The 27,306-nt window shown below is 42.4% G+C and overlaps 4 protein-coding genes and 2 non-coding genes across 10 annotated transcripts; 4 read left to right on the forward strand and 2 right to left on the reverse strand.

The window, feature by feature from the left end:
• Positions 1-482: 482 nt before the first annotated feature.
• Positions 483-5,082, forward strand: LOC124189781 (RB1-inducible coiled-coil protein 1-like). Of its 2 annotated transcripts, XM_046582262.1 has the most exons (14): positions 483-932; positions 995-1,232; positions 1,299-1,349; positions 1,414-1,837; positions 1,901-2,201; positions 2,270-2,514; positions 2,581-2,790; positions 2,851-3,453; positions 3,536-3,792; positions 3,864-3,993; positions 4,065-4,336; positions 4,396-4,498; positions 4,561-4,797; positions 4,860-5,082. In XM_046582262.1, the coding sequence occupies exons 1-14, from the start codon at positions 656-658 to the stop codon at positions 4,935-4,937; spliced, it is 3,426 nt and encodes a 1,141-aa protein (XP_046438218.1). In that variant the 5' UTR covers positions 483-655; the 3' UTR covers positions 4,938-5,082. The 2 variants fall into 2 exon arrangements, with proteins under 2 accessions (XP_046438218.1, XP_046438210.1); XM_046582254.1 differs by having other exon boundaries at positions 513-932; positions 2,270-2,790.
• A 277-nt stretch (positions 5,083-5,359) lies between these two features.
• On the forward strand, positions 5,360-5,433 carry Trnav-uac. The gene has a single exon. It is a non-coding gene; the product is annotated as a tRNA-Val (tRNA).
• A 369-nt stretch (positions 5,434-5,802) lies between these two features.
• Positions 5,803-5,876, forward strand: Trnav-uac. The gene has a single exon. It is a non-coding gene; the product is annotated as a tRNA-Val (tRNA).
• Positions 5,877-6,528: 652 nt separating this feature from the next.
• LOC124189807 (calcyphosin-like protein) lies at positions 6,529-8,289 on the forward strand. Its single transcript, XM_046582283.1, has 5 exons — positions 6,529-6,858; positions 6,971-7,148; positions 7,224-7,336; positions 7,406-7,499; positions 7,571-8,289. Exons 1-5 carry the CDS (start codon positions 6,722-6,724, stop codon positions 7,670-7,672), a joined length of 624 nt encoding a protein of 207 aa, XP_046438239.1. The 5' UTR covers positions 6,529-6,721; the 3' UTR covers positions 7,673-8,289.
• Positions 8,290-8,846: 557 nt separating this feature from the next.
• LOC124189798 (D-3-phosphoglycerate dehydrogenase-like) lies at positions 8,847-11,439 on the reverse strand. Its single transcript, XM_046582271.1, has 9 exons — positions 11,334-11,439; positions 11,045-11,227; positions 10,817-10,968; positions 10,620-10,685; positions 10,383-10,536; positions 10,189-10,321; positions 9,657-10,127; positions 9,352-9,585; positions 8,847-9,269 (listed from the first exon to the last, which is right to left on the reverse strand). Exons 2-9 carry the CDS (start codon positions 11,177-11,179, stop codon positions 8,983-8,985), a joined length of 1,632 nt encoding a protein of 543 aa, XP_046438227.1. The 5' UTR covers positions 11,180-11,227; positions 11,334-11,439; the 3' UTR covers positions 8,847-8,982.
• Positions 11,440-12,177: 738 nt separating this feature from the next.
• Positions 12,178-23,632, reverse strand: LOC124189816. Of its 4 annotated transcripts, none has more exons than XM_046582306.1 (8): positions 23,341-23,632; positions 21,042-21,396; positions 20,737-20,920; positions 20,571-20,630; positions 18,874-19,259; positions 16,548-16,816; positions 13,947-13,982; positions 12,178-13,609 (listed from the first exon to the last, which is right to left on the reverse strand). In XM_046582306.1, the coding sequence occupies exons 2-8, from the start codon at positions 21,124-21,126 to the stop codon at positions 13,145-13,147; spliced, it is 1,485 nt and encodes a 494-aa protein (XP_046438262.1). In that variant the 5' UTR covers positions 21,127-21,396; positions 23,341-23,632; the 3' UTR covers positions 12,178-13,144. The 4 variants fall into 4 exon arrangements, with proteins under 4 accessions (XP_046438262.1, XP_046438255.1, XP_046438248.1 ...); XM_046582299.1 differs by having other exon boundaries at positions 20,737-20,947; positions 21,042-21,304; positions 23,341-23,624; XM_046582292.1 differs by having other exon boundaries at positions 20,737-20,947; positions 23,341-23,624.
• Between the last annotated feature and the right edge of the window lie 3,674 nt (positions 23,633-27,306).

Genomic DNA, 27,306 nt, shown 5'->3' on the forward strand with positions numbered 1-27,306 from the left:
CACTACGAACGAACTTTGGGTTGATGAACCTTCAACAGATTGACCCAGCAGCAAAATTATGCCGAGGCTATGAGTCGTTCGAAATATTAGGGTGCTATAAAAATAGGGATACCAGCTACCAGCTACATTTGAGTGGAAAGATACAAGAATTATCGCTTCTATCGCTTCTATTTTTCATTAGAAACATTTTACAGATCGGTAACTGTTCGAAAAATATTAGTCTTTGCTGGAAAATATCAAAATGCGTTTTACATTTATTATTTCCTTATTCGCTTATTCGCGTATGTATGTAGCTGTCCAATTCCAGTCTCAGTACGTAACGCAGTCCATCCAAAGCTTCTAAGGCAAATTAATATATAGAGATTTTTAGTGAAATGTTGTTGGCTAGGTTCAATTTATTGTAGAATTTGTAGAATAGTTGTAGAAATACTTTGATTGTGCTTTAAAAAAAGGACGTAATTTGGCTTTTTTAACTAACTTTTGAAGATGGCGCCACGGTGGCAATCAGCTGATAGTTTCTGCAACAACAAACCTTTGTTTCCACTTTTCTACACGACGTTAATAGTATATTCGTATGTTATCGTATTCGTCGTCGTATTCTTACGAAAAATTAACATTCTAATCATTTTATATCGTGCATCACTACTTTTTAAAAATGCTATACGTATTCCTAGTTGACACTGGAACTACTCTGACGTTTGATATGAATTTGGCTTTGGATACGGTAGCTAATCTCAAAGAAGTCGTTTACAAAGCCTCCAAAATTGCTCCAGATAAACAAATTCTTCTCATCAGCGGAGGACAAGGCTTAGATCCATCACATCGTGTATGCAGTTATTCTGCAGGCACTGATACAAATCCTATATTTCTCTTCTGCAAGTCAACTATTGAAAGTGCTGTCCCACCTTCACCTAGTATAGATTTTGGCTCCGGTAAATTACAGCATATTTCCTTTCCAACAAAGAGTTCTAATTTATTTTGTTTAAATCTGTAGCTCACGACTTACGGCATAAGGCAGAAGTTTGTCTGAATGACAAGGAAACTACATATCAAACTGTGGTAGCCCGTGTTCAGTTAGCCCAGCAATTTTATGAAACTGGAAGAGAAATCACACGAGTATGTGAGCAACTAGTCCATGATCAACATATGCAGCAGCAAGGATGGTCTGCTGTTGTTGCCAATCTTGAAGATGTTATGACTGATTTCAAAGGAAGGACCCAGCTTTTTGAACAGTATGAAATACAGGGTTCTTTTTTTTCCTTATCCTCTGATGTATTTATAAATATATTCTCTTTTAGGACATACCAACATTACCTTAGTAGTCGTGAAGAGTACCTGGATATTCTTAGGTTTACTCAGCACATATTTATCCAATATGTTATCCTATTAATAACTTTTCTGCTTCTTTATTAGTCATTTCTGGGATGACCTCAATGCTTTGGCCAATATTCCAGTTTTGTCATGTTTGCTCAATAAGGCTGAGGAAATGCCACTCCTTGACTGGGTTCATTCAACTGATGATGAAGACACAAACCTCAATGTAGTTGCTGATTCTTGCACGAAAGCCCTTGAACAAATGGATCACCAATTGTTGCAAGCTCTGGAAAGGAACATAAAGTCCGCTCTTTCTTCTGCTGAACGGCCAGAGATGAAAGAAATCAGAGGACTGGAGGAGCGACTTTTCGGTCTCGAGCAGTTGTTGGTTGAAGCTAGAAAACAAGTCCAGGAGCAGTGTGATATAGCTCAAGCGCTTCTTCAGAACCAACAGAGAGCCCGAAATTTCAATGACGCTTCTATTCTACCTGAATTGTGTACATCACATCGTCATCAGATTAAGGTTCGATTGGAGGAATCGTAGTTTCGCGTTCTTACATATTTTACTAACCTATTAAAATTATAGGTTATGTTGAAGAATGATGACAGACTTCGCGATATCCGAAGTCGTTGTAGCCGAGCTAAGGAAGAGTTGGGCAAAAATCTACACGCCCGTCTTCGCTGGATGATGTTTGTTCAACGCCAACTGAATGAAGTTCACGAACGATTGAATCTGCAAAATGAAAATTTACGTCGACTCCGCCGTCACTTTGATTTACTTCGGCAACTGCATCAAGCGCCAAGTATTTATCTTCGTTCCATGGTCGAAATCGTTAGACGAAAACACTTTGCCGCCAAATTTATTGAATGGGCTGCGACTCTTTCTGGTAAAATTCTATTGTCAGTCTTTTTCTAGCAAAGATTGTGTATTCAGTCTTCTTTATTACAATCGCAGGTTATTCTGCGACGGTGCATCAAGATGAAGCGTCGTTGCGCAAGAGCTTTATTGAATCTTGCGAAGGGCACTTTCTGACCCAATTGTTTCCTGGTATTCTCGAACAGTTTACTCCATCTTTTGCTACGTCACCTCCTTCACCATTTGATGTTAATATACCATCGGTTTCGATTGATGATTTGGAACGCTTGAAAAACGCACTGCCTACATTATGGGACAAATTGAAATTACCCAACAATATCAAGGCAATTATTATAATTTTGTGCTCGTTTTTTTTTTATGAACGTAAATCTATTTCTTGTGATCATCAGGACGTGCTGCGAGATCCACCTATTCTAGAACGTCTGTATTCATCAGCACAGAAGTTAACTCCAATAGAACTCCAAGTTGAAACTAGCGTACTTCCGAGTCTTTCAGCCGCATTACTTTCGCCTCCGGTTCGACCAAGTCGATCCAAGGTTAAGCGTTCCCAATCCGACTTCCATTCTGATTATCACATCGACGATGCTTCCGATTCCATTGTAAACTAAAACAACATTTAATTTTCAATATTCCGTTGACTAATTTCACTTGGCTCATAGATTCGCTGTCGAGATGATGCTGGACTAGAACTTCAACAGCAATTGGAGGAGACTGTCAAAGGCCAGCGTTGTCGATTGCTGGCACTTCAATCCCACTTGCAGTGCGCTTTAGAAGCTGGTCAAACTGCACTCCCAGTTTTTCGAACAGAGTTGAACTCCATTCGAAAATTAACGATTGAATGGAGTCAAGTAGCCAACGAACAATTAGCTCGTTTGCGATTCGAATTAATTCAACATATTAGAGAGATGTTTGCCGCTACAGAAAAAACTTCGGAAGTCATATTGGAGGAAGTCAAGAGTCAAAACAAAAAATTGGATGAAGAAAAAGTTAAATTGGAAGACGAATTAAAGTCTGTTCGAGTTGAACTTGAAGATTGGAAGAAACAATGCAGCCGATGGCAGGAAGAAAAGAAAGAGCTTGTCAGTAGCGCTCAATTTTGTCTACGGCAGCGGGAAGAAGAGCTGGAGAAACAGAGAATTGAACAGTTGCGCCAACAAAAAATGAAATACAAGCAGGAAATTAACGCCTTAAAAGAAACGGTGAAAAATACCGAAGAAAAGTGTAAAGCAATTGTCAGCGAATGGCAAGCCGTTTCCGAACAAGTAAGTATTGATTGTCGTTATAATTATTATGTGACATAAGTAAATATGTTATTAACACAACATATTTTAATTGGATACGTAGGAGAATCCAGATGCATTAAGGACATGGAAACAGGAGCTGATGCTTGGTCACGAAGTAGAACTCGAACAGTTAAAGTTGGAAAAAGATTCGGAATTAAGTGGCCTTCTGGAACTTCAAACGCAAATGACGCTTCCAGACACTAACGATTGGAAATTAAAGTATGAACACTTGCTTAAAGAAAATGAAACACAAAAACTTCAACTTCAGGAGGAATTGCAACGTAAACATCGCTTAGAGATTGAAGGACTTAGATCACGGTTAGTAGAGAGATGATTGTTTTCCTGGAATCTTTTATATGCTTTAATACGTAATATGGAAATTATTGTAGATTTCGCATGATGGCAAGCCAGTCCCCGTCGACGGATTGTAGATCAAGATCCGATTCTTTGGACAAATTTGAAATGCGGACAACCCCACCTGCCAGCCCGTGCAATCTAGTGAGAACCAAGCGAGTATCGGTAATGAAATGCAAACGTTTTGTGCCAAAGTTAAGCTTGTAACCTTTCTTTCCATTTTAATATCATTGAAGGAGAGTCAATCGGACGAACTGTTGCTACCCTTAGTAGAGAAGTTGAAGCAAGAGAAGGACAAGTTATCTACGCTTGTCGAAAGCTATACAACCCACTACAAGACGAGCAACACCAAGCCTACTAAATGGGAAGCAACGCTTTCTGAAGCGTTAAAAGAATCGAATCAGATGATGCAGAGCGTTGGTTCAAAAGTCGATCAACTTCGCCAAGAAAGTGTTAATCTCTCAAGCAAACCTCCTCTTCCATTTACCACATCCATATCCCAGATTAGGTACAGTATATTCCTCGATTACATGTGTACTGACGATTGAAAATGGTTCTTTTGTTTAGTTCGGTGAACATGGCAGCTAGTGTGGCAGTTTTGCAGTCGGATGATAAATCGCCACCGAGCCCATTACTTCCTCCAAAATCTTCTTTAAAAAAGAAACCAATGGTATTCTGCATTTTTATTTTAATGCAGGGCGCAAATTAACGTTGTAGTTTTCTCCTATTTAGAGTAAAATGACTAGGTCGCTTGTCAGACAAGGTTCGGCTAATGTTTACGGTTGCGAAGTGGGAGATGCAGTAGTTGTACAATGGGATGAACGATATTCAACCCATATTTTGTACAATAAAGGACCGTATCTCCATTTTCTGCATGCCGATTCAATATCCTCGCTCGGATTACAGAACGTGACGATGGAGCCGTTTTTGGCTCGTGTTATTCAAAGGGAGTTCTGCCTGGTCCGGAAGGTATTCCTTCGTGAGTTTACTAAAAGTTTGAATAAACTACAAATATCTTTCTTATACTATAGGAAGAAAATCGTTACAATCTTCCAAAAGGAACAAACTTTTATCGTGTGAAAGTGGACCGAATAAATAGTACCTCTTAAGTCTGGACTGGTTGGACTTCGACAATCAAGTTTTTCAAAAACAATTACAAAGTCAACGAAATATTTTGTGCGTGTTTGTGTTTCTTTTTAGGTTGGGCATTAAATTGAAAACACAATTAATAATACACATTTACAGTAAACCCAATGCCAACTTTGCCGCCACACTTGCATATACTTGCAAAATCATCGCGTCTCGCCTTCTAGATGCTGAGATGATTTCGGCTACTATTTTCAGATATATGAATATATTAGTCTAATGAAATATTTAAACATACCATACAACCTTACGTTATTTATTGTCTGTATATGAAAAAGAAGTTTCTGTAAACTTTGTACATGAAGTTTGCCGGATAAAATGAAATGGGTTTTTTGCCACCTTAAAGAAAAGGAATTTTCTATATTCTAGAGGCTTGTAAATGCAAGCTTCCGTAGTGTAGTTGGTTATCACGTCTGCTTTACACGCAGAAGGTCCTCAGTTCGAACCTGGGCGGGAGCATTCGTTTTAAAAAAATTCTATTACTTTATTGGATGAAATATGTTTTAATTATTTATTTATTGTGGAATACTAAATATTCTATGTCTGTCTGAAAACTGAAGACTTGTAATCTGATTTAATTTGTAATCGAACTTCTAAAAGAGAAAAAATCTATATTGTGGTAAGTAAAAAAACCAGTCGGTCGTCGGCATTGATTGACACAGAATCTAAAAAAATTTACATAAATCATAAATACATACTTCTTATCGAAAGTTCAAAAGGTTTTCTTCCACTGGATCCAGGATTTGAGGATTGAATCAGAGAATGTAGTTTCGTACAGACCCATCCAAACCCTAAGCAACTATAGCTCTTATTCTTACTTTCACATACGCTTCCGTAGTGTAGTTGGTTATCACGTCTGCTTTACACGCAGAAGGTCCTCAGTTCAAACCTGAGCGGAAGCATTTTTTTTTCTACATTCTATTAGAATTTATTATTTTGTTTATTGACAATTTCGAATGCATTTGCTATTTACCCATCTTTTATTATATTTCAAACTTTTTGAAATAATTGGGAAACCGTTTCAAATTTTGTATGTTCTCAGTAGCTCATTCGATAGCGTGATGGACGTGATAATTCACATGGAAGTAGATGAGGGCAATGTGGCGTTCAAACCTGTAAAGATGCAAATGTTCTTGATGATGATAATTTCGACGGGCGGACAGATCCAATTACGTGGTGATTCGTCGCATAATCTGAAAGAAATATTGCATTTTCTCGTATTACGATTAAAATTTAGTAGGTAATTTCTAAGTGCTGAAAGCTCTATTCTAAGAAATAAAGTGCTGACTATTGAAATAGCAGTAAAATTTAACTCGCTTTTGTTAAAGCCAATATGGTTCAAAAACACTTCCCCTTTTGTTGTTTACAGAAAGCATTGAAGCCCTGTGTAAACTGACGTGACTAGCATTTGCGTTAGGCCTGTGTATAGGCTAAAGAAAAATTTGAGAAAACTATCAAAACAAACTCGTTACCACGACAACATAGAGGCACCGTTATCTGCTCTGATTAGCAAGTGCTGGGTCTTCATAATGATAAGCCTCAGTTTCTATTGCGTTTACGTGTCTTTGATGGAAACACGTAGAGCTTACTTAATAAGGCCTAGGCTTGACAACAGGAAAAATATTTCCTTTACATTCACGTCAGTTCTCAGTGGTTCGTTGACATCAAGTAACACATTTCCAGTTTCTTGCACCAAATTGCTATTTTTCGCGCTTCTGTTTGACGAGTATAAATAATCGCGCACGTTATGACTTCCACGGCTCGTAATGAACGCGAAATGGTTCTCAACGCTGGGAAAGAACTCAGTTTGACAACTGATCCATTGGAAAGGCTGAGGCTGCAGTGTTTACAGAGAGGCGTGGCTGGAATAAGAGATTTTGGACGGTAAGTTGTTTTCATTTAACTGATGGTCCATTTAATGTTTCAAGTTACATGTTTCCCACTAAATTTGGACACTGTATATGTATTACTGGTATGTTCGAAATGATTTTGACAGGACATTTCGCATATGGGATGATGATGGTGATCGTAAAATCAGCTACGAAGAATTTGTTAAAGGTTTGTCGGATTTCGGCGCTTCTTTAACTGCAACAGAAGCCCAGCAATTGTTTCATTCAATGGACAAAAACAGCAGCGGCTCTATTGAGTACGACGAACTCTTGATTGCTTTAAGAGTATGATTGGATTCAACTTACTATCAAAGCATCTTAGAAGTATGATACTAATATTTGATTGGTTATGCAATTTAGCCTCCCATGTCAAAATCAAGGATTTCGCTTATTCTAGCGGCGTTTCAAAAGATGGATAAAACCGGAGATGGTGTCATTACTCCGGAAGATTTAAAAGGCGTTTATAACGTCAGGTAAATAAAATCTAAAGCCAATTTAAAGCCGTCCCGTGAAATTACGGGGGATGGATTCATGTTACGCAGAAGTCATCCCAAATTTATCAATGGAGAAAAGACGGAGGAGCAGATCTTCCAAGAATATTTGCGAACATTTGACTCTCCTCACGGTGACGGAAAAGTAAGTGATCTATTATGTAATTAGTACATTTTTTAACGAATCATTTGACTAGTATCGATTTTTTAAAAAAGGTAACGCTACAAGAATTCGAAGAGTATTATGCAGGTGTGAGTGCTTCCATCGATTCAGACGTCTACTTCGATTTGATGATGCGTCAGGCTTGGAAGCTCTGAGCCAACGGCAACTGCTAGCCCACTCGAGCATCAGTAATGCGAATGTCTATTTTAGTTAACATGTCCTTTAAGCAAGACTTCGATAAAAGCCCACTAGTTGCTCACCGTCTCTGCCATCAGTTGACAGGTATTGACTGCATACATGCACCTCCATGTATACGAATGGACATGGTGTGGTGCATATTGTTATTATATTTGGGTAGTGAACCGTGAATTCCACGTTATTAGAGGTCGTTAAAAACCTAGGGGGAAAATGGTGGCAATAATACACATCGTTCCATTTAATTTTATAGCACTATGAGAGACATACTGCTATGGTGTAACAATTTTTTTAAATTGTTGATAGTCAATCCAATTATTTATTCCACATTTACTTCACTCGCAAGTCGCAACATCATGATTACAAAAATGGTGTTGAAGTTAATTTTATTTGCATCCCTTTCTGAACAGCTTTTAAAGTTAAAAGAATATAGCTATACCGTGTTCCATTCGACCCGCATCCATTCCAAAATTGGGAGAGGACGTTGTGACCTGCCATAAACACCCCTAGAGCTATGTATTTCTTTCCAGCAGTTTACCTGCGTCATGCCCATACAATGTTTTCGAGTTCTGTTTCATTGTAGGCTAACAAGTAGATTCTTGAGATAGTGCTCTCTTCAACCATAGCTCAAGGGTATAACGTGAAATCTGTTGTTTTCCTTCCAAACCGCCTTGGATTGGTTCACAAACTAGACATATCTGGTTGTGTTCGGATATTTCTGCTTTATCCGGTTTCTCTTTTCTCATTTTCTTTGGCCATCAGCCATGTTCCAAAGCCTGCTGCTTGTCGATGCGTGATGTTCACGTGAGCGCCCTTTTCCAGTTATGCACGCAACTTTAATTATTAATACCAGCAAATTAGAAGTATATATAGAGTGTAATTCCCAGAGTATCAACGATATTAATCCCCGAGTTGATAAAACTATCCAATATCTATAATAAGATTCCAGCTTTTCTGGAAGGCAGGAGAAGAGCAGCGTGCTGGATGAAGCGATCCAACTTTCAATTGCTGTAATAAGTGGCGGCTAAATAGGTCGCCAGGCAGAGCGAAACTTGTATTCGATCTTCCCGATAGTCGACTTGTTTCCCCAACTTTCCTGATTGCCACTCCATTCAAAGTTGTCAACATGCGATATAGAAACGATGCAGTATATTTGAGTCTTATCTTATATAGGCAACTCCGGAATACAACATATAAGAAAAGTAAAAAGCGTTAGCACTATGACATTTCAAACTTGATCCTCGCGTGGGATGGACAACTGTGTAGATAACTAAAAAACTAATTGAGCGATAAAAGTTGCGTCGGGTCCGTTGAATTGTTGCGGATTCTGGAACGTTTCCCCCGTACGCAGGGCCAACCAGCAAGAAGTTCCGGGGCGTGTGCACATCAAAGCCGAGACGCCGACCGACGAAGTTGCCAGCGCGCCGACCAGCGCAGTCAAAGTGGTGTCCGGCTGTTTTCCGTTGAAAAGCAACACGTTACCGGAGAGCGTCGCACCAAACGGGAACCAGCAATCGTTGATTGCATACAAGACGGGATTGCCTCCCTGGACGCTACCTTTAAAATTTTTAAATCGGAACATTTTTGACGTCTCAATGTCCAGAAATCACAGCGGAATAGAAGAAAAGGTCATGTATACCGATCAGATGAATACTGTACGAATCGCGAGTAACAGTCAACTGAAGAAGTTTGTCCAGGTCTTCCCGTAACGACAAATCCTTGGGCGAACTGATATGCCTAGCGCTAGTAACCAATCCGGCGTCACGGGCCAGGATCGCTGCATTAATGATGTTGATTCCGTTGGCTTTCATGCCGTTCAAATGACCGACGAGGGCAGAGCTGGCTAGTAGGTTGACATCTTCAGTCCCTTCGCCTGATATGTTTGAAAAGGTAAAAATAGCCTGATGCCATTTCAATCGGAAAAGCTGATTCAAAATTTAGTACCGCAGCAGATCAATTCCACGTTCGTTTCGGCTTCAGCTGGGCGACGATGTAAACTCCCCTCGGCCAGGGAGTTGGCCAAATAGCCCAGCGCTTGAGCTAGTTGCATCCAGGGTTTATTACGTTCGACCATTGAACGGGCCAGGTTTGGCGCATTGGCAATGCCAACAGCTTGACGACCCTCTGCCAGGTCGATAAGTTGTTCGGCGATTTCCCGAGCCACTCGCTCCTGAGCTTCGACAGTTGAAGCGCCCAGATGCGGTGTGCAGACAACGCGCGGATGCTGGATCAATTGCCAGGTGGTCGTCCCCTCTTTCGGTGGCTCCTGGACAAAGACATCCAGGGCAGCACCTTTGCAACGATCGGAGATCAGAGCGTCGAGCAGGGCGGCCTCGTCGACGATCCCTCCGCGGGCAATGTTGATAATGCGCACCGTAGACTTGCAACGCTTCAGCGCTTCGGCATTGATGAGATCTGCGCTTATTTAAAGAATGATTAGAATTGAACTTGGAATTGGTGAACGGATGTCTCTTACGGTGCGTTTGAGGCATGTAAGGCGTGTGAACGGAGATGTAGTCGGCCAGCGGCCAGATTTCCTCCAATTCCATTTTGTCGACTTTAAATTCAGCAGCTGATTCTTTGCTAATTACAGGATCGTAGCCGATAGTCTAAATAACAAGTGATTAATCATTCAAGTTTCCGGTGCGAAGAATCGTTTTAAATATTTACCTTCATGCCGAATGCTTGCATTCTGATGGCGACTTCACGGCCAATTCGTCCCAGCCCGAGGATCGCCAAAGTTTTCCCATGCAGCTCATTGCCCATGTAAGTTTTCCGGTCCCAAACTCCATTCTTAAGGGCGGCACAAGCCTGCGGTATGTGCCTGTCATCAAACAGTACATTACATCATCTGCATTTTTAAATCCCTGGACATCAGTGTACAATATATATTTAATTCTCTCTTACCGACTAAGAGCTGCGATCATGGCACACGTATGCTCGGCTGCGCTCATCGTATTTCCCCCGGGTGTGCTGAATAATTTGAAAGAAAAAACAAGAAACCCTCGTCATAGACTGACGCGGAAACGGCCTGCTCACTCTTGCCAACAACAATCTCAGTCCATTCTACTGTTGATTTTAAATTGAATTATTTGTGCACTTACTTCATGACGAGGACGCCCCGACGCGTAGCGGCTGAAATGTCGACATTGTCCAGTCCCGTTCCAGCTCGACCCACCAAACGCAATTTGGTGGCGGCAGCAAGGACTTCGTCCGTCACTTTGGTCTCGGAGCGTACAATCAATACTTCGTAATTCTGTAATCACATATAAGGTAAAAATTCGTTTCAAAATTGAAAGGATTGCAGATCATATTTTAAAAGGGATCGGTACCTGAATTTCCTGTAGCAGACGCTCTTTAGTCCACTGTCGAGCATAGGTGACGCTTATGCCATGGTTTTGGAGAATCTGCGAACAAATCGGATCGACTGGATCGCTAATTAAAACTTGCTGAATATCCAGCGTCATGTTGCTGCCCAGATGTTGACTGTTTAAGTCAAGTAAAATTGAAATAAACTACGTCGAAAAAAAAACAAACAAAAATAAGACGTTAGTTTTAATAAGACGAAAGGCTTTTAAAAGTACTAACGGATGTTGCACACTGGAGAGAAGCTAAGCTAACCTCGAAAAGTGGTCTTCTTGAAAACTGAGAACCTCTCCAGTGTGCCAGTGGTTGCTTTTATACTTTTCGAAAATACCAACCCATACCCTCTTTCGACCATAGTTTTTGTTGTCAAACAAAACGTCCACACTCGCGCCACCCAACGAAGTAACGCCACTTTGACTTATATGTAGTGGCTCCGGAGTAATTCCGTCGAAGTGTTTTCTTCTGTTCGAAAGGAGAAACGTTGGAAATCATTTCGCGACCTTTTAGGTGACGACAATGCGATCAGGACGAAGACATTGCGCCCAACTGATGGATAAAAGTTTCGTGCCATTTTTATTGCAGGACTTTTACGCGTCCCCAAGGAACCGTTTCCTGTAGCCCAAACGTTGATTGAAATAAAAGCAACATCACCGAAAAAAAACCAACATTAATTAAGGTCACAGTGTGTGAATGTTGCACGGAGGTTGGAAAGTTGGTGCGGCTGATGAAACTTTGCCCTCCAGGGTCCAAGGGGGGCGGGATAGAGGCAACTTTCCTGTGGGTAGTTTTCGGTGTACACATTCAATAGATTGACTGGACCGCGAGTCCCAGAAAAGACGGACGACCTGGCCAATCTTATCTCTTTTTCCGGAAATCGGAATATGTATAAGATAAACAGAAACAGAAGAGAAGTTTTTTCCAGGCCCAAAACTCATTTATAATAAGACGCAGAGAGATTTCGAAAGAAAACGCGTATTAATCCGAAATCAATCCGACCATTCTGCCGTCTTCGTCCATTCACAAAAGGTCGAATCAAAAGAATTCTCGACGAATCCCATCTATTCGTACAATGCACAATAAAGTCCTGGATCGCGATTCGTTATTGTGATAATAGTATTCGCCGCTTGTATTCCATTGATCTTCAAATTCATCACAAGTTTGAGATACATACCCTTTTTTTAACAACGCTTATAATAATAATAATAAAAGAAAGAAAAAAAGAATAAACTAATAAAAATAACGAAGCTGATGATACTCGGTGTGAATTGAGTCATTTCTGCGTTGAGAGTTGATGATGGTTTTAATGGGAAAATTTGTCGAAACAAAATGATAATCTCGTGAGATGACATTATAGTATAGCATCTTATGATAGGATGATACATATAATGGTGGAAAAGATGCGCATAATATGTGAATCGATTATAGGCTGACGATACACGATAGTTTTTTGTAGTTTTGAATTATAAATGTGAGAACAGGACCATCCTACTAGGCTGAGGAGCGCTGGAAACTGCAGCAGTGTCACGACGCCATTGAAAAAAACAAAGTGGCTCAATATGAATGCGGAGTGGCGTAGATCAATATTAAATTTTAACAAAAACGAACAATTCAATATAAGAAAACAGCTTGGAGGCCTGGGTAAACATTTCAAAATAAACGAGAAAGAATAAGATTAGATTGTAGGGGAGGATAAAATATTTGGGTCAGCAACCCACCCAGCAGTATAGAAAATGAAAAGAAAAAAGGTCATGGATGAAGGGTCATGGATCGAGCCAAAAGACTCGATGGAAAAAATGATTCAAAGGAATTCAGGTCATACAAATTTTCTCTATACATTATACAGTTACAGTTGGACCAAAGTTGATGACTTGACTGTCCTATAGGCGGTTTCAAAAAAAAAATAACAGTTCTTCATCCTTCCGCCCTCTACATCAGATAGAGGAAAGTTTTTTAAGAGTCAAACGGGCGCGAGTTTTGAACGAAAGAAAAACTCAAAAAACTTTTTATTTTTTTTATTTTTTCCTTTTTGAAATAAATCGCTTTCTCTCCTTTCGCGTCTATATAAACTAGAGGGAACACTCTGCGGTTATTGAATCCTGCTGCTGGACGAAATTCGTCGGCCGTTGCGGCTTGATGGAGAAGGGCGAATTCAGGCGTTCGGGCAACTCTGGCGTGCTGTTGGATCTCACGCTGTTGGTCGGACTTTCACAAGAAGTGACGGTGAGCGTGATGACCTCGGCGCTGTGCGCCTTGCGCGGCTCGCTGAGCGGCTCCTCGCAACTGCAGCCGGAACCGCTGGCGAATTTCGGATGGTGAATCCCGCGCTTGTGATGGTGGCGGAGATGATTGGGGTCGTTCAGCTTCCGACAGTAGCCGATGGGACGCTCGCAACAGTCGCAAGTGTCGGCCGCGATCGTGTTGGCTCGTCGGTTGGCGTATCCCTTCTGCCGGACGGCGGGCAACGGACTCCTCCCGACGATGATGCAATTCTGGTCCAGCCTACTCATCGATGTCGGCCAGTTGCGTCGCTCCTGAATCGTACAGCGTCGACACATCCAACAATCAAAGAATCAAAATTTTAGGAAATTGAAGAAATTCTCATTTGTAAAAGAAGGCCATGAATATCATTCCAGACAAATCTACAAAGTGCTTGGTGTACTATAATTTGATGGGGGGTATAAATTTGCAGATATTGGAAAAATGAAAAGCGTGAATGGGAAATGGGAAGAGTGCCTAATATGTATGCCACACACAAATACGGCTCTAATAAGACGGTGTAGTATGCGCTGTAGTAAATGTGCATATTGAATGTATATACATATTGTAACGGTGCTCAATTTCCATAAGAAGAAAAACATCGTTGATTACCGTGTAAGCTTGCATTCTGGCCAATCTGGAATGGAGCTGGAACCAATGAAAACACAATGATTCAACGTGTATCGCCAAGAAGTTCACAACCAAAATATTGGTTACACATTTGACACATTAATAACGGCGCCCGTCTAAAGGCTCAGCACAGCACAGTACACACACACAAACACACATAGCAAAAAAACCCGCGCAAATATCACAAGCACTAAAATGAATATATCGAGGAACGATTAGAGTTCTAGTCTACTGCATTCAATGTTAGAGATACGACGAGGGAGATGTTATTTGAGATTGAGCCCCATGTAGCGTGAACAATTCGCCGAGAAGCAATAGAAAATATATATATATAAGGATGCCTACTAGCGTGCTATGCCTTTATGCCCAGTGCATATAAAGGCTGGCAAGGCTCTGATTCCTGGTATATGTATGGGAAAAGGTCGATCATCACGATGCAGAATCGAGTGTAAACGTCTTCCTAGCTCTTGTAGAGACACTCAGCCGCTCACTGGAGCGTTTGAATATAATATCACGGCTAGAAGCAATGATTACCAATGCTATGGAATACATTTTCCATTCGATTCTCTCTCTCTCTAGCTTAATCCATTTCGTTTGAGTACTTGTGCGCTCGCTATGCGCATCGCATTCATTTTGAGTGGGTTTTTGAATTTCCCGGCTTTTCTTTTCTACACACAATAGCCAATAAACAACCGTATCTACGTTCTAGGACATTGAACATGGCCAAACTCTTTTTCTTCACCCATGAAATAGTGTGTGGGTGGGATTGAACCTTCGAGACTTGTTTGTAATGTTACACAGCTGGATATATCGAAACAATCTACCAAGACAGATCGCTCAAGTTCAAGTTCACTGGAGCTGAGCGCACGAAATCAATTATTGCTAAAATGTGGCGTTCGGGATGAGCGATAGCCCCTCCTTCCTCGCATATAAAAGTGGACATAAATGAAAGCGATTCGATGATATAGCGTCGGTCTTCATCAAGTTGCAGGCTATACTCTATATAGGATCTCGATCCTGAATTCTGGTATATATGGTATTAGTCGATAAATCAAGATGACATTCACATATCGTTCTTCGCTCTTGTGCCCTCCCCTCTTATCAACTGCTTAGAGCTCGATCCACATTTCCTCGACATCCCTTACATTTCTATTTCTCTCTCTCTCTCTCTCTCTCTCTCTCCGTTCGTTGATTTCCACCCGACTCGGGTGGATATATTGAAAAGAAGGGGCGTGAGTAGCGACTTCCGAGAAATCGGACTCGACCCGGTCACATCCGCATACAAGCGCTCTCACGCACAAACATGTATACACTCCTATTTACAGTCTCTCTATCTCGAAATTCACCCTCCCTCCCATCCGAGTTCCGACACGCAGCTATTTTATAGTCCCGAAGCATAACGGAACGCGGGACACACATCTAGGAACTGGTAGTATACCCGCTCTCATCGTATATGTATCGTTGGGGAATTCCACTCAATTGACTTGGCATCTACAGAGCCACAGAGTGGTAAGAAAAACCCAGCCAGGAAGTGACAGGAAGTTAGCGGAATAAAGGCAAAAGGAGAAGAGAGAGACTTGGTCAGAAAGGATAGAAAAGTCGCGCTAGTTTTGCCATCAACAACCCGTAAAAAATTCCCATTCAAATGCTGACAAGAGTTCGTTCGTTTCAGAGTGAAGTAGCTGCTGGTAGATTTTCAACGTCGTCGCTTCGCTCCTTGTTTTCCCCCGATGTTCTCGCAACGTATGGACTTTAAGTTGCTGTGACTTGGTTTTCCCATTGACTGTGAGGCAACGACGAGTCTATCAGGCTGCGGAAGTTGCGCCAAAGGGGCCCACAGCACACGACGTACTTCCAAAAGTCTTAATAGAGAGACTGTGGCGCAACGAAAACTTTCGAAGGGGGAATCAAATAATATCAAAGGGCTCGTTCTGGGCAACTGGGAAGAGATGGGCCAGTTCCAATGAAGGGCGAAGCTTTGCTCACAGCTGACCCTCGTTCGGATACAGAAAACTCGCCTTTCATTGATCGATCAATCAACGTCTGAATGTTATCCCGATGTTATACTGTGTCTAATAGCTTCTAAAAGGAAAAGAGGAAGAGAGAAACAAGGGGGGAGAATGAAGGAGGAGGATCGTCTTTGTTCTCCTACGTTGAAGATAATCTGATCGGAACCATGAAATGGAGTTTGGCGTCTTTATTCTTTTCTCAACTTTTTTCTTTCTTCCCACTTGGCGATCCTTCCTGGAGATCTCTCAATTGCAGAGTGGATGGATCGTGCCGGAGGAGTAAGCGCTGCTAATTAATCATAGCAATGTTCTGAAAAATGTCAAATAGGTCGCGGGAGAAGAACTGGATCATCTCCCTTGTTCTCCACCATTCGTTATACACATTTAATTCGATTGCCAGTTCAATATTGAACTCCCGTGAAATATATATGTACGAGCAATTGCGCTGTACGTAATGCGACTGTAGGCGACGACCCATTTCAACTGCGGATTGATTCCTCGGGGCTATATATGCGCGCACACAAAAGTCCAAGGGCTTATGCATCAAGATGTATGGAGCGTTTGATCAACTCACCATGAACTGATTGCGGCGGATGGCGGCCGGATCGAGTGAGACGAACTTGTTGGCGCTGACGTGAACGGCCGACGGCGGAACGGGCGGCTGAGATTGCGACAGGCTCGACGACGGTAAAAGTTGCGACGGCTGCGAGAGCTGCAGCGGAGTCGGCGACGGCGAACAGCCGACAATGACCGGCTCCTCTTCCTTGAACACGGGCTGATAGGGCAGCAGCATCCGTATCTTGCCCCAGCGATGGAAAAATAGCGCAACGGCAGCCACCCAAACTGCAATGAAATTCCCAACGGAAATCAGCCAATAAAAAGCCGTGCACACAAAAAAAGAAAAGAAATAAATACATAAGACGACAGGGTATAGTAGGTAGAGATCTAGAAATCCATTCGAATTTCACTGCCGCTCTTGTGTTCCAGTCGGACAATGTCACGTCAAAGGAAAGAAGAGCGAATGGAAATCGTACCGGGAGAGAAAAGCCGGAAATACCAAAGACCGAGATTGACATGCTATTGAAGCCAAAGAATGAAAAAGAAACGATCGATATAGAGTGCAACCAGCAGACGGTTTCCTCTTTTCTCTAGATTTTCTTGTTGTTGAAAACTGGTAGAAGATAATAGAAATAAATTGTTTTCTTTTTCCCCTACTACCGTGAGTGGTTACGTCATTATACGGGAGATTCTATAGAGCTGATGCTGCTAGCTCATCATTACAAGTAGTTAATAAACCTTGCACAGTTGAAGAGAGATGGATCCAGAACCCGAAAGATTCTCTCGAGTTGAGAGGATCTATTTAGCTGAACGGATATATCTATATTTCCATCTATCTGTTCCTCATTTCAGCTATGATCCCTATAATTCTCTAGAAACAAAGATGGGCCGGCCATCGCTGCTGCTATATATACGAGCTAGGACTTTTGTCGATGCACAATAGATATAGCTTAGATGGCCGCGGAACACTATACAGCGTCGAATATCGCCAGCCTCCGACCTATTATATAGAGAACCAATCTAAAGAAAAATCTGACCATCTCTTACTCCGTCCAGATGGGACGCCATACAAAACAAAAAAATAAAAAAACAAATATCAAATCAAAACGCGGGGAATCTCTTTTTGGGCGGCAGTGATGCGCTGCTGCACTTATATAGAGAAAAGTAAATAGCAGCGGAGAGCGGGCTGCTGGAGATCAAATGACCACTTTTAGAAACTGCGTCAAAGGTCGGTCGCAGTTGCTCTATATTAGACAACTTGATTACCTTCCTCTGCCGCGCCCGCCGTCGCTCTCGATCTCCTAGCTCTTCCGGCAGCATATATAGCAAAGTAACCTTTTCGTGTGTGTAGGTCGCGACACACAATATTTGAGATTGCGGAAAGCACTCACACACACACACACAGACACGAGGCTACAACAAAAAGGCAAGACGTTGTCTACGATGACGTTTGAAATTTCACTATACACATATAAAGTCTCGTCCTACCGTTGACGCTCGGCAAACTTGAGAGCAAGCAACGACACACACACTATAACGCTATCAACGTATATTTAATACGGAGTGGAAAAGGGAGCCGGAATATATATATATAGGATTGGATATAGCGCCTACTGCACACACACACAGTTGGGATACAATTATTCCCCTATCGATCGCGCTGTGGGTAGGGAAATCATGCGGAGCTTATAAGACAATAGAGAACCAAAGAAAATGATAAACGAAAAATGAAATAGACAAAAATTGAGGGAGGAAACTTATAGAGAAAATCGACATGGCCACTCGGGCTTAATTGAATATGAGGTGCGGTTGCCTCCTTGTATTATTATTATTATTATATATTTCCTGGCGTGGATGGATGGATGGTATTCCGTATCGCTCAATCCGTTTTCGGAAAAAAATAAGACAATACGCGATAAGACGAGCCAGCAGCAGCACGACGTCCTATTTTCTACCTGGACTCTTTGATGTCGTGTCGTGTGGACGTGGTGCGTGACACCGACGAGTGACGAGCTGCCAAGGTGATAAATCATGCGAAATGTTCTTGTCGACATAATGAGATGTCAAAAATAAGAGGTCGACATTTTTTATCAGCAGCATTATTGGACGGGTTTCGGGCTAATTGTCATTCACTAATTAAGACAGTGGTTTTGTCGGCCCCCAATATAAACTTTTCTTTTCTTCGCATTCATTTGGGCCATACTTTTTATTCGAATAATAAATGAGATTAATTATTTGTACCAAGGCGCAGCAGCATGTAGCAGCACTATATGTCGTTTGAATATTAATTGCGCTAAACAAGACGGACGGACAGCAGACAGACGGGGTAACATGTGACTTACCGATGAGGACTAGGATGACGATGCCGACTTCTTCTCCGCGGACGTACACCACCCCGGCGCTGTTGGCTGTCGGCGGGAATCGGTAATCAGCCAACCCGACGACGGACGTGTAATTGCCGGTGAGGCGGTTGTTACGATACGGGCCGGAAGAAGGTGAGCGCGGCGGAGGTGCGATGAAAGTAGGCATCATCGGGTACGTACTGGGGTCGCCCACGGTCCCACCGTAAGGAGGATATGATGGTGGAGACAGGTAGGCGTCGTCTCTGCTGGAGTCGGGCGACGGGCCGGCCGAAACAACTTGCGACAAGGAAAAACGGACGGGCTGACTCCTGACGCGATGGCCTTTCGTCACACTCGTCACTCTGATCATGTAATCGCTGCCAGGCCTTTCCAATTTGAGGCGTCCCCAAAAAAATTGGATTGAGACAGGTTAGTTCATAATTAATAAAGGCATTTGAAATCATTATTATTACACAAGTTCCTCACATTATGACGTAATGACCTTTGGCAAACGTTTCCACTCGTTTGTCACACAGACAAAGTGTACAATAGGTGCGAGGTTGAAAAGGATTTCACGCTAGAGTAATCTGCGACTTGTGTATAACTGTGGACTTATTTTCTTGAGTTGGAAGATAATTGAACACACTTTTGACGAACGAAAGACAAACCTTGTTGACATGCGCCAATGTGCGTGTTTCAATTAGCTGACGAGAAAGAATATAACGATCGGCATTGAAAAAACAAAGGGAGGGAACAAAAAAAAATCTATTCAACTCTGACATTTGATGGTATAACGCCGGCTCAACTCTGCACATCAGCGCAGCAACTCTCTCGTGACAATATGCAACTTTCCATTCTCTGCGCTGTCTGTGCCGGAATCGTCCTACACTTATTGTTGGTTGTTTGAACTTTTCCCCCACTTTAATCTTGGCTATAGCCTTATATATGCTACTATAGAGCCTACTATGCTGCACACGGAGAGCATATAGATGTTTACGCGCTGGCAGAAAGATCAACAAACAAAAACGGTAATGTCGGCTGCACCGTTCACTGCTCTACACATTAGCTGTGTAATAGTAAAAGAGGTGAAACTTTGGTTTCAACGAATCCGAAATGAGCATTTGAAGAACTATAGCAGAGCGTATAACGACTTTTCATCACGTATTCACCTTTGTAAAATTTGTATAACACATAATTGCGTCGCTCGTCGCGCTTCCAAGAACACACACCGAGCTGTTCGGGTGCATAAAGGAGGATGGTGCCGAGCCAATGGAGATTATACGCGACACACGACACTTGCGAAACTTGGCCAAATTGGAGAAGTGTTTTCCCTCGAAGGAAACTCTCGTGTCTGCTCCAAGAATTACAATAGTAGACGGCAGCGGGTATGATGCAATTATAATTCTAACACAATTTCTTTGTTTGTCGATGTGTGTTGTCGACCGCCGCCCCGTTCCCATTCATTGAGCATATACATACGTAATAGTAAAATGTACTTTTTTGTGTTTCAATTTCATACCCATAAAACATGGGCCATTCAAACTTGGCTTCCCGACAGATAATCCATATCTATACAATGGTACAACATATTTTGCAACCATAGCGTCACGACTCTATACGTTCAAACACGACAACTGCTGACGCAGTAGACTGGAATTGTTCCTTGACCTACAACAGTTTGGTTTGTTATTTTTTACCTTAAGTCGCTCAGAATGTATGACGTCACGTCTGACGGCACGGCGATGATCATCCTCTTCCTACAAACCAAAATAGAACGCACGCGAGACATGTCATTTATACACTGTAAACCATCGATTCGCGGGAATGATTTGAATTATAGCGCCCAGAAAAATAAATAGTAACCTTTGGCGATAAGGCCGATAGGTGATCTCAAGCCGGAACGGCATCATCGGGTTCTCTGTCGTTTGATTCGTCGAATCCATCTGGTCGTCCTCTTGGTCGGCAAAGAGCGACCAGGTGACTAAGGCGGACGATTCGCTCAGCTCCCGGACGGTGACGTTGAACGGAGTCACCCGGTGCGATCCGACTGATGGAACATAACAAGAACATGACACTGTAAAAAATATTGGGGGGCCATCAGTGCACGTTGGCGGCCAGAGTTGATATATGATAAACCATCATATTATGATGCCTTTATTATTATATACCAACAAGGAGCAGGTGGTGCGCTGTTATCCAGAATCCGAGAGCGACGGCGACGGCACTTCTTGCACAGGAGACCGGTGGCGGCATGATTTGATGATGCTGTGGTTGGATTGATGAGGGGGAGACAGGAAAAGCGACGTGGTAAGGCGTCGGGTCTTCTGTCGTCTCACTGGCAATCAGCTCATTGTGAAGCGACGACAGCAGCAGCGACCATCCGCAGCAATGGGAGAGCACAGCAGGTTGACGTCGATGGTGGTTTCCTTATCTAGTATTAGGCGATCGATTGTGCGCGTGTATGGAGTATTTTTTGGAGGTAATCTATAATATGTAGTCCGCCCCCGGGTCGGGTTGTTTGCACTGCGAAACAACAGATGTCGAATATCGTAATGGCAGTTGTATATGTATGGAAAATCTTTACTGTGTGAATTGCAACGACTGTGCATTATTATTATACATGCGACACGATGGGCGGCAGTTACACACACATTTTCGCTTCAGCATAGTGACTTGACGTCTCTTTTTCTTTTCTTTCTTGATCGATATCCGATATGTACGAAACTTTAGATGGGCGCGCACACGTGCCGGGAATCTATAACTTTTAACGCGGGAATAACCGAGCATCTCTCTATATAAAATGTTTTGATTTGATTCGATTCCCCGCTATGCGTTTTCAGACCCCATTTGACACATAGCCGTCCCGCTCATATTAGATTAAATGAAAACAAAGGTAATTCGACGTGGGGAAACCCCACCATAGAAGCAGAACACATCGAACAACAAAAAAAAAGGACGAACATATAACGTGAAACGGTAGACACACACGTAAGTATATAATACATTTCCCCTCACGGTTAATCTAGCTTGCCAACGACTGTGACAAACCTCGACGTGCGGCGCCTTTGGACCGTTGCGTGAAATGGAGACCGATGTGGCACCATTCAAAGTGCCGCCCGGCGACGTTGATAAATTGAGAAATTAATTGGAAATGGCGCCAAATCTCTATATCTCCAATGCCCTATAACGGCGGGCGGCGACGTTATAGCCAGTCAAAGTCGCGGGGGCATTTGTCAGTCGGCCCGTGTGTTGAGTGTAAGTGACACGAATTTCGCAAGGAGAGCGGAAGGACGTCGTGTACAATTCATCACTTTGCTTGCAAGGGTGGAAAATATGCAGACTCGTTGAAGCATACACAGATGGACGTGCCGCATATAGGTACGTTGGACCCTTGCGGGATAAAGTACACGCTGCCTGTTTAACATGCAGACGAAGCGCAGCAGCTGTGCTGTGCCCATCATCAAAACTCTCAAGGCGGAAGAAACCTTACACGTGATGAGCGCGAATCGGAAAAAAATCAAGCGACATGCGACGTAGAACTCTATATGTATTCAAAATAGATGAAAACCATCAGTCGAACCCCCCAAGACTTTCAATTAGATTATCAGATTTTGACAGCAAATAAATTCAAACTCCCGCCCTGTCGACGGTATTTTAGACAAAAAATATAATTAAAAAAGGCGCATAGCAGGGGTACGGAAATGCATCGTCAAAAGATGTACTATACTCTGACATTTCAAGATTATCAAAGCAATTAGTTGCGACGTGTACCATATTATGCGTATTAGGTATAGTATCTAGCGGTCTCCTATTGATTGCTAGTCTGGTAGTTTCCTCCCAGCCTTTCATAGCGTGTATATGCGCTCCTTTTATTCCGTGTTTTCTATAGGGGAGAACGCGCATCATCACTTTGATGCGGCTGCTGATGGCGCCCATATGTATTTTTCTTCCTTTTGCTTTTGCTTTTTTTCTATTTTAGGTTGATCAAGTGAGTGCCGAGAAAGGTGGCAAACGTACCCCGGGCTCCTGCGTTATACACCACAAGGCGAATAAAAAGCGAACGTGACTGGATGACTGCTGCTCTAGGGGCCTAGAGAAGAAGGAAATGCTTCTGCGTAAGTATTGCGGCTATACACAGGGGCCAAGCTTATATCGGCACGTACCAGATATAAAAACTCTCTCCGGTTTTTCTTATCATGGCATTAACGCGTATAGATGTGTTATACACACACACACACACACACATGCTTTGCAAATTAACGGCTGCTGTGACTGCATTGGGTTTTGACGAAAATAGAATAACAACGTCCCTGCGGTCGTGCATGCTTTATCGCTGATGACGGAATCGACCATTTCTCTTCATCAAGAGTTCCTCATAAGCGGAAGTAATAAGTGAATATTAAAAGAACACACACAGCATCACAGAATAGAGGTAGCCTATAGTATAGTTTAATAGGTTGGACTTACGGTGATGTGTCGTGTAAGCGCTCGATGATTGGAGAGATGACGAGGAAAACAAACCAGCGGATGAGAAACTTGGTAGTTGTACAGTTGTACAGAAAACCCACCCGTCGTGTCAATTGCAGCTATTGCGGGGAATAGAGAGAGAGAGAGTCAACTAATCAATCGAACGGACTTTTGCTGCTGCTGGCCTGCCAACTTTCAAAGAGTCAAAAAAAAATAAACAGCGTGTAATCCACGGTCATAACTTGGCTGTGCCAGGGTCTACTGTTCACTCTCTGAACCACCACTGCACTACATGTCGATGGCACACACCGCCCGGGTATATACTATGCTGGCAGTCCCCGATCGACGACTCCGCCCATTTAGCTCCACCTCTCTCTTATTCTGTCCCTCGTCTCGATTCCATATAATGCCCGAGACCGATAGATTGTACATCGGGAAAAAAAAAACTCGTTCACAAGGCGAGTGCGTCGCATTTGAAGATCAGCAGGGGATTACTCTTCCGCTTTTTTTTTCTTGTCTGTCCTTAATGCACCGCGCACTTTAGGCCTGCGGAAGACTCTTCTCTCTCTGTGTGTGTATATATATATAGACCTGCAATTGATCACTGAAGCTGTAACGAGGTCTATATAGCCGTCAAGTTTGTCGTCCAACAGTTCGGTTATATCTGAAAGACATTCAATTCATTCGACCGCTGTTTCCTTTCGGTTTTAATATTTCAGAACGAATGTCTTTTCGTGATTTATTTATGTATAGGATTGTAGAACATATCATAAGACAATGTCAATAATACCATTGGCGGAATATTGACCACATTGCCTATAGACCGTATGTTGCGTAATAACCCCTAGACTCGGTAGTCACCTGCGTCAGAACGGTATACGCCATTAAACTGGATCTACCACGTCATTATTCATTTTTTTTTGTTCAGCGATCGATACAAGTCGTAGTTGGTAAATGGTGAACAATCATCGAAATGGGTGCATCATCATTAAGTTAAATAGAAATTTCCATGTGAATGGACACGTGTCCTGTGGTGCTGCTCCTATAGGCCTATACATACATACAGACCATATTATTCTCTCTCGTTGCATCAGCTGATGTAAGCGCTTTGCCCATCATTTTCCCCTTCGGCCGACGACAAAAAGTTGCGCATCAGGGTATAACCCAATCCGATGTTGTCTCCTATAGATGACCTACAGTTGCGTTACCATTAGGATTGGACTTCGGAAAAAAAAACACCTGGGGGGGGGGGCAGATAAGAAGAGATTTCCAGTCACCGTCTCGTGTGTCATTGATTAAGGAGAGGAAGATATATAAAGGCAGACGGTGTATAGATTTATCCAGCAGCAGGCTTCCGACCGGAGGGGGGCAGATGTTGGCGTTGTCATAGCTCCCGCTCCAGAAACAACAATATCCCCCAAACAAATCTGTGGATAGACGAAGGAAACCTCAGTCGAATGCTGGGCGACTATAGCTGTACATATCAGGATGAAGGGGACGATGAATTGTTGATTTTTAATGTCTGCTGCTTTCGCTCAATCTGGCGGGATATGTGGACGTGCACACGTATACGTACGTATATGATACCGCTCTATAGTTTGACGTATACAGAATTTCAGATGAGATGACCAGCGCGTATACTATACGGTTTTTGTACGTTTGTTGACCTTTCTGGGGCCGGGTTTTTTAAAGCTGAAAAAGCTCTGTGACGAATGTTTCTTGTATTTTGACAAGCCATTTCAAACATTGCGCGGTTCGGTGATGTTCGTCTAGTTATTCTCTTTGTTTTCCACCGCATCACAGTTCAGAAGAAGAAAAAAAAAAGTAATCAAGTTGTCCTTGTAGTAAATTTATAGCAGCGCCCACGGTGCGCACCAATAAAAACTGATAGTTTCCCTCTTTCTTTTTCTTTTTTTCGACGAAAAGAAAATGGGTAGAACGAACTGTGCCATTTACAGACCTAGGCAGCCGCCATGAGAGAGACCGTATATGGAACCTTGAGTTTTATCATAGGTAAGATGGCACAAACGTCCTGGTGTGGATGTGTTTCCAAGAGAACGGAAGGAGCACTTCTCTGCTGCATCGTAGACATTATGTAACATCGTATAATATACTGTCTAATGGACAAGGTGACAGCCGGAAGAAGTTTTAGTGCGAAAAGCTATAATATATTACATGTACTATATATACGGACCGGGATATACACGCTCATATATACTGCAGCTTGCATCAGCGCTGTATTATATTTCAAGGCGCGGTACAGGGCGGCGCAGCATATAGTCCCGTCAGCAGCGCGTCGTATCAGATCCAAGATAAGCAAATGAATCAAGAGATGTCTTACCATTTTTGCACTCAGCTGGATATGAGGATATGCTATACTATATACCAGTCGCGGCTATATAATAATAAGTAACCGTATTATAAGTCCTCCACGTCGACCCCGAACGCAGGTGTTTCACCCATTTCGTGTAATAGAGTCTCACTGCTGTTGCCATGGCTACTGACCTTTATTGTAGTGGATATATAGCCTTCGAGTACAGTATTGTACATATAGGCGAGACAGCTTTTGAAATAACTCGCCGACCACGTAAAAAACCACACCCACACATTGACAGTTAAAAGTTCGATCGAACGGGCCATTCGATAAGTTATGCGGGTGATAATGTCTTCAGTTTCCATTAATTTTATAGGACGATCCAGACAAACTGATAGGGTAGAATAATTATACCGCATCAAAGTATATGATGATCGTTATTAAGTTAATGAAAAATTAATTTTGATGCGGGATCTGGCAGCACACGGCTTCGTATAGCTGACGTCAAAGGTATACAAATTGATTTCAATATTCAAGTAAGGGAACTGAAGTTACTCTGATATAACAAAGCACTCTCTCTAATATAACTCGATTCGGGGAATTGGACTGGTTAACCGGGAGTAAATTCCATTTACCCAGGTATACACTAAATAGAGCCAGCAGCTCCAAAATGACGGTCTCGGTGAGGTAATCTAGCTTTTACGGTACAAATATTTCGCCCAATACAAATTCTTATGGTGATTGAACATTTGTATCGCCGTAGACTTGGTATCGTATTCGATGCTATGTAGGTACAATGTTACGGATCTGAAGCTCCTGCCCTGATGTGCCAACCAAGCCCACACAAGTGTGTGTTGCAACTGGAAGTGAATAATAGAGCGTAACGCATTTAGATGGCTTATTCCGCTTCGACGAAACGCTTTCATAGTCATAAAAGAACCTTGCCGTTTTCATGGTCTTCGGAATCCAGATCGATGCACTTTTTATTTAACATTCACGAGCAACAAACTGATGCGCTGCCATATAGGATTTGCTGTAAGGTAGTTATCAAATAAGGGTATAGAGCAACAATTTAGTAGCTTTGCCTAATTTACTAGAGATTCGTAACTTTGGTAGCGCCCATCGAGAGTGCATAAAACATTTTTGATCTCTCTCTCTCTATACGTGTTCTCATTCACTTCCCTTTCATCCTGTTACAGAAAAGCAAATAATTCGACGCAATCAGCGAGTCCATAAAGTAGAAACGCGAGTCGGAATCAGAATCAGGAAGAGGATCGAGGAATCAAAAGACGGGATTTATAGACTAGCCTATTTCTTTGGCTGCTGCTGAGCTTCGTTGCATGATTGCAAACCCATCCAACTGTAATGGCCTATCCAAGTGCAAATAGCTTTCATCCTCATTTTGTTTCATTACAGTCTTGTCAAACATCACGCAATGTGACAGGTTTATTTTACAGGCCTATATACAGCCTAACAGAAGAATCCAATGAAATGGTCTATTTCGTACCTCTCTCTAGAAAGTGGAAATAGCAAACTTGATACACATAATACAAGGTATTATTTTTTCTATGTGAATGAATCCTGAATTGCCGTTGTTCTTCTCCGGTTGCAAGAAGCCACATCAGTCGCGGAATTGTACGGAATTGTATACC

The sequence above is a fragment of the Daphnia pulex genome, chromosome 1 (genome assembly GCF_021134715.1).
Source record: "Daphnia pulex isolate KAP4 chromosome 1, ASM2113471v1".
Taxonomy (NCBI): Eukaryota; Metazoa; Arthropoda; class Branchiopoda; order Diplostraca; family Daphniidae; genus Daphnia; species Daphnia pulex.